The sequence below is a fragment of the Rhinolophus ferrumequinum genome, chromosome 12 (genome assembly GCF_004115265.2).
Source record: "Rhinolophus ferrumequinum isolate MPI-CBG mRhiFer1 chromosome 12, mRhiFer1_v1.p, whole genome shotgun sequence".
In the NCBI taxonomy this organism is placed as follows: Eukaryota; Metazoa; Chordata; class Mammalia; order Chiroptera; family Rhinolophidae; genus Rhinolophus; species Rhinolophus ferrumequinum.
Window position 1 is genome coordinate 83,817,835 of NC_046295.1, and position 13,113 is coordinate 83,830,947.

At 44.8% G+C, this 13,113-nt stretch overlaps 1 protein-coding gene across 1 annotated transcript in view; it reads left to right on the forward strand.

Moving 5' to 3' along the window:
• The window catches only part of CACNA1B (calcium voltage-gated channel subunit alpha1 B), a 158,929-nt gene that overhangs the window by 83,989 nt on the left and 61,827 nt on the right, over positions 1-13,113 (forward strand). Inside the window, 2 exon segments of the mRNA XM_033123225.1 lie at positions 753-1,457; positions 2,343-2,560. Of these exon segments, the coding sequence (XP_032979116.1) occupies positions 753-1,457; positions 2,343-2,560 (923 nt within the window).

The window sequence follows — 13,113 nt, forward strand, 5'->3', positions numbered from 1 at the left end:
GAGAGGAGGGCACTGGCCGCCACAAGAGGTAGTGTCTCCAGTCCAGAGCTGACTGCTGGGCTCCTGGCAGCAAATGGTCATTGAGCCAAGCGGCAGTCCCCTGGATGGAGCTAACCACGTCAGGGAGCAGTCCTGGGCCCGTTTATTCCTGACAGGGCCAGGGCCAGCTGCCCCCTGCCCCTCACTCCCCGGGCTGTGCTGCTTGCTGTCCTGGGTTCCTGCACAAACGCGTGTGTCATCCTGGCCAGTGGCTTTCCTCCTGGAGGTGGAGGTGGAGATGGAGAAGCCCCTCTGTGGGCAGCTCTGCTCTCCTGTTGTGGGGCGCCAGGCTCCTGTCTCTTTCTGAGTCCTGCGGGTTTGGAAGCTGCCCCTTCCCCTCCCACCTCCCGTTTTGGCCTTCCTGCCAGCGGCCCACCTGCCCTGGAAGCCTGTCTGCCACCGCAGGCACCAGCCAGCCATTCCCGTTACCCTGCATCCTTAGCCTCAGGCTCTGACACCCGTTGCAGAGCAGACTTGAGCCCCTCGCCCCCACCCCTCAGGCCAGAGATCTCAAGGTCTGTAGGGCTGTGACCACGGGATGAGCTCGGTCACCCTGGGTGTCTCCCCCTTCTGCAGTGACTCCGTGGGGGTCTTGAGGGCCCCTCTGCCCCCCCATCCTCGCTGCCCCACTTTGCCACCCCCATCGCTCTGTCCGTCGGCGGTTTCCCCTGCGAGGCAGAGCGGGGCCGTGCTCACCCCCGGTCTCCCCGCAGCAAGCAGCCCAACTCGGCCAAGGCGCGCTCGGTGTGGGAGCAGCGAGCCAACCAGCTGCGGCTGCAGACCCTGCGCGCCAGCTGCGAGGCGCTGTACAGCGAGCTGGGCCCCGAGGAGCGGCTGCGCTACGCCACCGCGCGTCACCTGCGGCCCGACATGAAGACGCACCTGGACCGCCCGCTGGTGTTGGAGCCCGGCCCGGACGGCACGCGGGGGCCGCCGGCGGGGAAGACCCGGCCCGAGGGCGCGGACGCGCCGCGCAGGCACCACCGGCATCGCGACAGGGACAAGGCCCCGGCCCCGGCCCCGGCCCCCGTGGTGGAGCAGGACCCTGCGGACGCCCCTAAGGCGGAGGCCGGAGAGCCCGCCGCCCGGGAGGAGCGGGCGCGGCCGCACCGCAGCCGCAGCAAGGAGGCCCGGAGCGAGCGCGGCCGCGGCCCGGGGCCCGAGGGCGGCCGGCGTCACCGCGCCCACCGGCACGGGCCCGACCTGGGCAAGGAGGGCACAGCGCCCGGCGCCAAGGGCGAGCGACGAGCGCGGCACCGCGGCCCCCGGGCCGGCACCAGGGAGGCGGAGAGCGGGGAGGAGCCGGCGCGGCGGCACCGGGCCCGGCACCGGGCGCTGCCCGCACGCGAGGACGCGCAGAAGGACGGCGAGGCCGAGGCCAGGGACCCCGCCAAGGAGCTGCGGAACCACCAGCCCAAGTGAGTGGGCGGCGGGCGGCCCCGGGCCAGGCCACCACCGTGCTCTCGGCCGCCTCCTGCCTGTTGAGGCGACGCGTCGAGTGCTTAGAACTGCGTGGGGGGCCGCTGCGCTTAGGGGGTGTCAGCCATGGTTGTAAGGCACCCGGGAGGAAGAGAGGGCTTCCGGAGAAGTTGTTGGGACTGCTTTGGGACGCGTTGGCTCGGGAAGAACAAACTAGCGCCTGGAAAAGAGGAAATTGGGGAACACTGGAGGAAGGAGTCAGGAGATCCGGGGCAAGCCTGAGGAGACCCTGGACTAAGTGGTGGGAAGGCAGGGGCCTGGCTCTCTGTCCCTGACAGGAAGGGCCCTCTAGGCCAGCCGGGCCTGTTCTCTGGCTGGGACAGGACCTGACTGACGCTGGGGTAACAGGAGCCCTGAGGCTCAGGCCAACAGTCTTCACGCTTGCCGACCCGCCACCGCCACCCAGAAGCACCCATGCAGCCAGAAGCCACCACCCAGGACCACTCTGGCCTGGGCATCATCTGCGTATACAGAGCTGTGCTGGGCTTTGGCCTTGTGGGGCCCCGGGGCAGGGGGGTGGCTTAGGGAAACCTCCTCCTCCAGGTTTCTTCATTCTACAAACCATTCCATTCCACACACACCGTTGTGTTGCCAGTTATTCCTGGCCTTGTGCCAGGGACGGACAGGTGAGTCAGCCCTGTCTCTACCTTTCATAACTGAAAACTCAGAAGTGTGCAGGTGATTTAAAAAAAAAAAAGTATGCAATGTGAGAGTAACAGGAGGTGGTCGGGGAATAGATCTAGATAAGGGTTTAAGTCGCTGGGTTTTGCAGACTGAATAGGAGTTTGGAGCTGCATCAGACTGATGTGCATTTTTGGTTGCAGGGAGCCACACTGCGACCTGGAGGCCAGTGGGATAGTGGGTGTGGGTCCTGTGCACACACTGCCCAGCACCTGTCTGCAGAAGGTGGAGGAGCAGCCAGAGGATGCAGATAATCAGCGGAACGTCACTCGGATGGGCAGTCAACCCCCAGACCCGAGTGCCGCTGTGCAGGTCCCAGTGACGCTGACCGGCCCTCCCGGGGAGACCACAGTTGTTCCCAGTGAGTATCTGCCCGGACCAGCGGGGCCAGGCCTGCCTTGTTCCGGCCACTTTGCTTCCTCTTCTGTCTTGTTCCATGGCAGCTGCTTGGGGACAGGCGGCCTCTGTGACTTGTTCCCCCAGCTGGAGAGAAACTCATTTGCTGTCAGCATCTGTGCCTTGATACCCTTGCTTTCCGGTGCCCCCAAAGAGCACTTTTACGATTTTGTATTGCACTTAAGCGTTACTCTCCTCACTGCCAAAAACATTTGCAAGTCACCAGCTAAGGCTAGACACTCTGTGAGAGTGCTGGGGGCATAGTAGGAGGGGGTGGGGCCAGGGCTGCCCTCATGGGTTTCCAGTCTCATCAGGAAGACCATGAGACAGTCCTGATCTTCAGAGTTGCACGAAAGCTGCTGAGAACCATGGCCGCCACGTGGCTGGGCCAAGAACCAGTGGGCGAGGAGGCGGTTCCCAGGGTGCGGCCTGCCCACCCACTGACGGGCCCTCTGTCCCTGCGCTGAGGTCTGCCCAGGTCTCAGCCCGAGCCTCCCTCTTCCTTCCCCTCACTCACTCACGTTCACAGGGGTCCAACTAAGCAGCCCAGTGTGCAGGACTGATTGTGTGCAGGCACCGAGGGTGCAGGGTGAACAAGAGGCCATTTCTGCCTTCAAGGCCCTCCATTGAGTGGGGAAACCTGCAGGTGACGAGCGCAAGCCCCTGACTGAGTGGAAGGCACCTGGGTGTTTGGTGAGCACCAAGGATGGAGAAGATGTGCCAAGAGGAGACAGGGAGACCACAGACGCAGAGCTGGTGTGGGACCACGTGGAGCTGTGGGCCACGCGCCTGCCTGTGTGTGCAGACGTGTCTCCACACAGACACGTGCGTGGGCCTGTCCTCTCTTGCTCAGGGGCTCTCACCTGGAGCCATGGACCAGTGGACAGACCTGGTGCAGCAGTGGAAGGTGACTGGCTCGGGCTGCGTAGCCCCGCCTTCCTCTTGCTTGCCTGGGCCATTCTGTTCTCCCCTCCTGGGGGTACGAGTGGGTCTGTCTTCCCAGACTTCCAGAAATCAGCCCCGGTCTGATTCTCTCTGGATTAGCTTGAGGACAAATTCAGCATCCCTGCCTGGTCCTCCTCCCTCCCCCTGGCAGCCCCTGACCTCTTTACTGTCCTCATAGTTCTGCCTTTTCCAGAATGTTATACAGTTGGAACCACACAGCAGCCGTCTCAGCTTGTCTTCTCTCACTTACCAATGTGCTTTTAAGGGTCCTCCACGTCTTTTCCTGTGTGACAGCTCATGTCTTTTTAGTGCGGAGTAAACTCCACTGTCTGGCTGGGCAGTTTATTCATCCATCACCTGCTGGATGTCCATCACCGAGCAGTTCCTCGGCTGCTTCCGAGTTGCCACAGTTAGGAATAAAGCTGTGATAAACATCTGTGTGCAGAGTTCTGTGTGGACATGAGTTTTCAGCTCCTTTGAGTAAACACCCAGAATCGTACGGCAAGAGTGTGCTTAATTGTGTAAGAAACTGCCAAACGGGCTGCACCGTGTGTGTCCCCAGCAGCAGTGAAGGAAAGTGCCCCCGGCTCCGCGTCCCCCAGCATTGATGTCAGTGTGGCAGATTCTGGCTGTTGTGATAGGCGTGTGGTGGTGTGTCAGTGCTTAGAGCTGCGTTGCCCTGAGGACACGTGCTGGGACATGCTTCATGTGCTCGTCTGCATCTCTATCTCCTTTGCTGGGTCTGTTAAGGTTTGGGACCCATTTTTTAATCAGGTTGTTTGTTATTGTTGAATTTAAGAGTCTGGGTACATTTTTGGATAACAGTATTTTATCAGATGTTGTCTTTTGCAAATATTTTCTCCCAGTCTGTTGCTTGTTTTTTCATTCTCTTAACATTGTCTTTTGTAGGGCAGAAGCTGTTGATTTCAATGAAATGCAGCTTGTTCATTATTTCTTTCATGGGTTTTGTCTACTGTTATATCTAAAAAGGATCGCCATACCCAAGGTCATGTAGATTTTTCTCCTGTGTTAACTTTTAGAAATTTTATAGTTTTGCATTTTACATTTAGGTGTATGAGCTATTTTGACTTAATATTTTGGAAGGTTATAAGTTCTGTGTTGAGATCTTTTTTTGCATGTGGACATCCAGTTGTTCCGATAACATTTGTTGAAAAGGCTATTTTCCCCCCAGTTTGTTGCCTTTGCTCCTGTGTCAAAATCAGTTAACTATATTTATGGGGACCTGTTTTTGGATGCTCTGCTCTGTCCCATTGGTCTGTTTGTCTGTCCTTTCCCCAATACCATGCTGTTTTGATGACTGTAGTTTATGTAAGTGTCCAAGTCGGGTGGCGTCGGCCCTCTCAAGTTCTCTTCAGTACTGTGTTGGCTCTCTTGTGTCTTTTGCGTCCACGTAAACCTTGGGATTCGTTTGACTGTGGTTGCCTTGAATCTCTAGGTCAAGGTGGGAAGAACCGGCATCTTGACAGTGTTGAATCTTCCTGTCTGTGAACATGGACCATCTCTCCGTTTATTTAGTTCTTTGATTTCATCCATCAGAGTTTTGTAGTTTTCCTCATAGAGAGCTTGTACATATTTTGTTAGACTTATGCTTCAGTATCTCATTTTTGGGTGCCAATGTAAATGTTACTGTGGTTTAAATTTCAGATCCCATTTGTTTGTTGCGGGTGTACGGGAAGGTGACTGATTTTTGTGTAGTAACCATGTGTCCTGCCACCTTGCTGTAATTGCTTATTAGTTCCAGAACTTGTTCTGGTGGATTCTTTCGGGTTTTCTGAATGGACTGATCATCTTGTCATCTGAGAACAAAGACAGTTTTATGTCTTCCTTCCCAGTCAGTGTATTCTTTTTTCCTTTTCTTGTATTATTGCAGTAGTGGGGACTCCAGTATGGTGCTGAAAAGGTATAGTGAGGGGCCATCCTGCGTTGGCCCTGATCTTACTGGGAAGGCTTCCAGTTTCTCACCATCGAGTGTGATGTCAGCTGTAGGTGTTTTGTAGACGTTCTTTATTAAATTGAGGAAGTTCCCCTCTATTTCTAGTTCACTAAGACTTTTCATCATAACCGGGTGCTGGATTTTGTCAAGTGCTTTTACTGCATCTGTTGATACGATCAGGTGAGTTTTTTTTTATAGCCTGTTGATGTGAAGGACTGCATGAATTGGTTTTCAGATGTTGGACCCGTCTTGCACACCTGGGGTAAATCCCCTTGGTCCTTGTCTATAATTCTTTTCACACGTTGTTGGATTCGGTTTGCTAATATTGTGTTGAGAATTTTTCCATCTATGTTAATGAGGCATATTGGTCAGAGGTTTTCTTTTCTTGTAATGTCTTGTCTGGTTCTGGTTTTAGGGTGATGCTGGCCTCATAGATGAGTTAGGAAGTGTTCCCTCAGCTTCTGTTCGCTGAAAGAGATTGTAGAGAATTGGTATAATTTCTTTCTTCAATATTTGGTAGAATTCATCAGTAACCCATCTGGGCCTGGTGCTTTCAGTTTTGGAAGGTAGTTAATTATTGATCCAATCTCTTTAACAGAGATAAGCCTATTTAGTTTGCCTATTTCTTCTTGGGTGATTTTTGGCGTATTGTATCTTTCCAAGGATTTGTTCCGTTTTGTTTAGGTTTTCAAATTGGTAGGCATAGAGTTACTCACAATATTTATTATCCTTTTAATGTGGTGTCAGTGGCGACATCCCTCTTCCTTTCTGATATTAGTAATTTTTATTTTCCCTCTTTTTTTTTTTTTTTTTAAGTTGGCCTAGCTAGAGACTTATCAAATTTACTGATGTTTTTAAAGAACCAGCTTTTGGTTTCATTGGTTTTTCTCTATAGATTTCCTATTTTCAATTTTATTGATTTTTGCTCTAATTCATACTATTTTTTTCTTCTGCTCACTTTGGATTTAATTTTCTTTTTCTGGTTTACTAAGGTGAAATCTTAGATTATTGACTTCAGATCTCTCTTCTTTTCTAATGTATGCATTCAAAGCTACATTTCCCTTTAGGCATTGCTTTTGCTTCATCCAACAAAATTTGATAAGTTGTGTTTTCATTTTCATTTAGTTAAAAATATTTTTAAATTTTTCTTGATATTTCTTCGACCTATGTGTTATTTAGAAATGTGTTTAATCACTACACATTTTGGGATTTTCCAGTGAACTTTCTGTTACTGGTTCCTAGCTTAATTTTATTGAGGTCTGGAAATTGACATTTTTTGCCTACTTTTTAATTGGTTCATTTGTTTTCTAATTGTTGAATTTTAAGATTTTTCTGTATATTTTGGATACAAGTCCTTTATTAGATATGTGGTTTGCATATATTTTCTCCCAGTTCGTGGCTTGTCTTTTCATTCTCTTAATGTCTGATGTTTGGATGATTATTGGTGTGAGGGTTGATTTGTTCCCTGTGATAACTTCTGCTAGAAGCAGAAATCTAGGCTGTTGATTTTTTTTTTTAATTTTATTTAAGTGTGTTTTTCCAGGATCCATCAGCTCCAAGCCAAGTAGTTGTTTCAATCTAGTTGTGGAGGGTGCAGCTCACAGTGGCCCAGGTGGGGATCGAACTGGCAACCTTGTTAAGAGCAACGTGCTGTAACCAACTGAGCTGACCGGCTGCCCCTAGGCTATTGATTTTTCTATGTTAATTTTGTATCTTATTACTTTCCTGAGTCCTCAAATTGTTAGTTTTAGCATTGATTCTTTTTGTTTTGTTCCAAATACGTTATCTACAAATATAGCCCTAACTATTCCTTTCCAAGTTTTAGGCCTCCATTGTTACTTGTTTTGCCTGATTCCAATGACTAACTGGCATTATCAGGTAACAGTGGAGTTCGTGGGCACTCTTTCTGCCTAAACTAAATAAGGTACTGCTTTTGGGCTTGAGAGCGTGCACGCGCGTGTGTGTGTATGTATGTGTAAAATCATGTTACAGTATCCATTAGTTCCTCTTTCAATAAGTATTTTCATCTGGAGTAGATGTTGAATTTTTCTGAATTTATCATCCATTGAGATCATATTTTTTTTCCCCTTAAATGTGGAGCTTCATAGTAATGACTGTTCCGATATTGAATTGTCTTTGCAATCTTAAAATAAACTCCATTTGTTATCATATTTATTGTTTAATGTGATGTTGGATTCTGTTTGTTAATATTTTCTGTAGGATTTTTGGATTGATATTTTAAAGTATGTTGTGTTCTGTAGCTTTCTTATATTACGTTCAAGTATCATAAGGTTTACGTATTAATTCAATGTAGTTTTTCTTGCTTAATTTCACTAATCCATTCTTGAAAATCAAATATTGTCATGCGAGTCCCATTCCCCATTATTTCAAATGGGAAAAATTGTAATGTAATATATAAATTATAATACATTGCAATTGGTCATACTCAAAGTCCCCAACCAATTTGTTAAAATATAACTAAAGCACAGGTAAACACTGAAAAGTAAAAACTGTCATATTAGGACATAAAATGCTTAACACATTGTTTCCTAATCACCATAGTTAAAATAGCTGTTAACAACAAGCCATTGTGTTGGATGCCTCCTTTCTTGAAACTTACTGCACTTTTCAGAAACATCCATGTATGATTCTGATAGTGGACCAATGAAATTGGAATCTGGCCTGTGTTTTCCCCTACATTTTGTTGTTAAAAATGTTGTTTGGAGTTTGGGGGATGTGTACATTTTCCTATGTACACATCAGCCTTGAAAGCCCTCAAAATTTCAACGAGAGATATATGTTCTCCTGAGGTGTGCAGATGGTAAAAACGCAGGGTGCTCTGCTGGGAAATGTTACCTACAGAGCTGTCCTGTAGGATTTACCTATTAGTGATTCATAAGAAGATTAGAAAGTTTTCTGTTTCCTTTTCTGGGATCGAGTAAGTACCATTTAGGATTACCTGGGTTGGTTGGTTGGTTTGTTTTTGGTAGGGTAGTTCTTCGATAATTCCTGTATTTCTTTATAGATATTGGTCTGTTTAAACTTTCTTACCTCCTGAGATCAGTTTGGTAAATTAAAATTTCCTTAGAAATGACCCATTTGATCTAGGTTTTCCAGTTTATGTACATGGAATTCTGCAAAGAACTGGCTTAATTTTTCTCAAAGTTTTTCCTTTCCTGTTCTTAAATTCTCTTTCACTTCCTTATAGAACATAGAATTTTTTAAACCTTTTAATAAAATTCTAGCAACAATTAAAAATTTTTTTTATTTTTTATTTTTCGTCCCCATCCCTTACCCCCTCCCATTTGGCAACCATTAGTTTGTTCTCTGTATCTATGGGTCTGTTTCTGTTGTGTTTATTTATTTATTTTGGGGTTTTTTAGATTCCACGTATAACTGAGGTCATGCTTTATTTTTCTTTCTCTGACTCATTTCACTTAACCCAATACCCTCTAGGTCCATCGATGTTGTTGCAGAGGGCAAGATTTCATTCTTTCTATGGCTGAGCAATATTCCATTGTGTAAATATATACCACTTCTTCATCCAGTCGTCTATCAATGGACACCTAGGTTGCTTCCATATCTTAGCTATTGTAAGTGATGCTGCAATGAGCATAGGGCTGAATATGTCTTTTTGAATTAGTGTTTTGGATTTCTTTAGATAAATACCAAGGACTGGAATTGCTGGGTCAGAAGGTAGCTTTATTTTTAATTTTTTGAGGAATCCTCATACTGTTTTCCACAGCAGTTGCACCAATTTGCAAGCCCACCAACAGTACGTGAGGGTTCCCTTTTCTCTGCATCCTCGCCAACACTTGTTTGTTGATTGATTGATGATGGCCATTCTGACAGGTGTGAGGTGATATCTCATTACAGTTTTAATTTACATTTCTCTGATGATGAGTGACGTTGAGTAACATTTCATGTACCTGTTGAGCATCTGTGTGTCCTCTTTGGGAAAATGTCTAGTCAGGGCTTTTGCTCTTTATTTAATTGGATCGTTTTGTTTTTTGGCATTGAGGTGTATGAGTTCTTTATAAATTTTGGATATTATCCCTTATCAGATGTATCATTTGTGAATATTTTCTCCCATTCAGTGACTTTTCTTTTCATTTTGTTGATGGTTACAAAAACTTTCTAGTTTGATGTAGTCCCATTTGTTTTCTTTTTTCCCTTGCCTAAGGAGACATATCCAAAAAAATATTGTTAAGAGCAATGTCAAGGAGTTCACTGCCTATGTTTTCTTCACGGAGTTTTATAGTTTCAGATCTAACATTTAAATCTTTACTCGACTTTGAGTTTACTTTTATATGAGGTGTAAGGAAGTCATCCAGTTTGTGGGGTTTTTTTGCATGTATCTGTCCAGTTTTGCCAACACCAATTATTAAAGAGTTACACAAAGAAGAAGCTTAATTAAAAAATTTTCTCTGATTCAGTGTTTTTCCTCTTTTTCATTTTTCATCCTGTGTATTTTTTGTTTTCCTCTTTTTTCTTGATAAAATTAGTGATTTATATATTTTGTAGATTTTTATTAAGAGAAACCAGCATTCTAATTTGTTTATTAGTTCCAATATGGTTTTAGTTTTTAAATCACTGCTTTCCAACTTTATTGTTTCCCTCCTGCGTTTTTTTGTTTTACTTTGTTGTTCCTTTTCGAGCTTCTTGAGTTGGAGAGTTAGTTCATTTATTTTATTACGTAATTTTATGATTTGATCATTTAAGGCTATGAGTTTTTCTCTGATTACTAATTTAACTATAACCTTATAGACTCTGACATCTGTTGTGTTCCTCTCCATCAGATTTTAAAGAAATTATGTAATTTTGGTTTGTGTTTCCTCTAGGTGTTTATGGATTCCTTGAGATTTTCTACATAGTGAATCAAGTCATCTGAAAATGAACAGATTTTATTTTAACATTCTGATATGCCTTCCATTTCCTTTTCTTTCCTCATTGCACCGGCTGTAACTTCAAATACTATGTTGGATAACAGTGTTTTGTTTTTTCTGTTTTTGTTTCTCTGGCTTCTTTTTCTGCCTTTCTGTGGGTTACTTGTATATATATTTTAGAATTTATTTTTATTTAACTATAGTATTTTTTAGTGTATCTCTGTTATTTTTGTAATGGTTGCTTTAGGTATTCATACACACACACACAAACACACACACACACACACCATATCCCAGTCTACTAGAGTTGTCATTTTACTAGTTGGAGTGAACTATAAAAATCATACCTCTCTTTTTCCTCCCCATGTATAATATAATTGTCTTAAATATTTCCTTTGCATATATTTAAAACCATCTCAGTGAATGTTATAATTTTTGCTTCAACTTAGAAATTTAGAAAACTCAAGAGGAGAAGAAAGGTATTGTATTTACCCATGTTTTTACTTCTTCTATTGTTCTTTTTCCCTTCCTGCTATTCCAGTATTTCTTCTTTCATAATTTACTTTCTGTTTTGAGGACCTTCCTTGGTCATTCTTTTAGAGTAGGTTTGCAGGTGACAAATTCTCTTAGTTTTCCTTCATCTGAGAATGTCTTGATTTTCCCTTCATTCCTGAAGGATATTTTTAATGGGTATAGAATTCTGGGTTGACAGTTCTTTTTTTTTCAGCACTTGAAAAAACGTGTGCCTCTTCCTTCTGACCTCCATGGTTTCTGATGAGAAATCTACTGTCATTCGAATTGTTTTCTTCTTATAGGTAAGATGTTGTTTCTCTCTCGCTGCTTTCAAGATTTTTTTTTCTTTGTCTTTATATTTCAGAAGTTTGATTATGATGTATGTTGGCATGGGTTTATTTAGGTTTATCCTGTTTGGAGTTTGCTCAGATTCTTAAATTTGTAGGTTTATGTCTTTTTGCCAAATTTGGAAAATTTTTCATCCATTATGTCTTTCAATACGTCTTCAGCTCTGCCCCCTTTCTCTTTTCTTTTCAGGACTCTGTTGACATGAATGGTAGCTCTTTTGTTGTATTCACAAAGGTCCCTGAGGCTCTGTTCACTTTTTTCAGTCTATTTTCTCTCTGTTGTTCAGAGTGGGTGATTTCTATTGTTCTGTCTTCCAGTTCATTGATTCTTTCCTTTGTATCCTCCATTGCGATGTTGAGTCCATCTATTGAGTTTTTAATTTCAGTTGTTGTATTTTTTAGTTTTAAACTTTTTTATTTGGTTCTTCTTTATATCTTCTGTTTCTTTGCTAAGACTTTCTGTTTCTATGCTGAAATTTCTATATTTTTTCATTTGTTTCAAGTGTGTTTTTAGTAGTCTGTTAAAGCATTTTTATGATGGGTGCTTTAAATCATTGTCAGATAATTCTAACATATGTATTATCTTGGTGTCTATTGATTGTTTTTTCTCCTTGAAATTGATATTTTCCCGATTTTTGGTGTGACAAGTCATTTTTCTATTGAAACCTAGACATTTTGATATTGTGTTATGAGCCTGTGAGTCTTATTTAAATCTTCTCTCCTAGCTGGTCTACTGTGACACTGCTCCAGCAGGGTTGGGGAGCTGTCTCAATGACAGATGGGGGTGGACGTACAGGTTCCTCACTTGACCTCCATTGACACCAGTGAGAGTGGGCCCTTCCTTCCAGCTGGACTGAGTTGGGAGTTCTAGCTGCTCACTGATACCATCCCGTGTGGGAGAGGTGGGCGTGCCCTTTCTGCTCTCCACATGGCCTCCATTGACATAGCAGGGGTTCACCTTATTGCCTCTGGGTATTGATAAAAGTCTTGGCTTTCCACTAGGATTCACTCTGGCAAGTAAAGGGAAGATGCCTCGTTACTTCTGGGTGGTAATTGTAGACCAGGCTCTCCAAGTGATCTTTACTGAAGTTGCATGGGTTGGGGGTCTTATTACCACAGGGTGGGTAAGATAGCCCCACTTGGCTCTCTCCGATACCACCCAAGCAGGGGCTTTTGAGTCCCTCATTACACACTGTCGAGGGTGGAAGTCCAGGCTCCCCAATCGGTCTCTGCTCACGAGTGGAGTAGGGCTGCAGTTTTTTTCTGTTGCGTTTGGCTATAGCAGAGTAGTTATTGTCTATTACAAGTTTCCTGCTGTTCTAACTGCACGTCTCCTGGTCCTGTCACTAGTGTGAGCTGGCTTTTGTCGGAGCTTTAAAAAATCTGTGTCTGTTGGCATTCCTGGGTTGCTAGCTTCTCCAGCACAAAGGCTGTATGAGGCGTAAAAGAAAACCCAGAGAAGAAAAGCCTGCTGCGATATCATGTCTCAGGTCCCAAGGTTACTAGCCAATCTGCCTTCTCCTCTCCACCTTTCAGAATCTTCCTAGGTTTGCCTTGTATGTGGTATCCAGGCTTTTAGTTTGCTTAGTAGGGTGAATGGGGGCAAGGACTTCTGTTTCATCTTCCCAGAAGCTGAAGTCTCAAGTTAGTTTTTATACATGGTGTGAGGGAAGGGTTGAGATTCTTTTTAGCCACCTCCCCAACCACCCTCTCCACCCCCCCCGCCCATGGATGTTCATTTATTCCATTACCATTTGTGGAAAAAGCTAATCTTTTCCCATTGAATTACTTTGGCACTTTGTCAAAAATCAATTGATGGGTGTAATTTTATTTCAGGAAAAATTTCTATGATTATAGTTTTAAATGTTCCGTT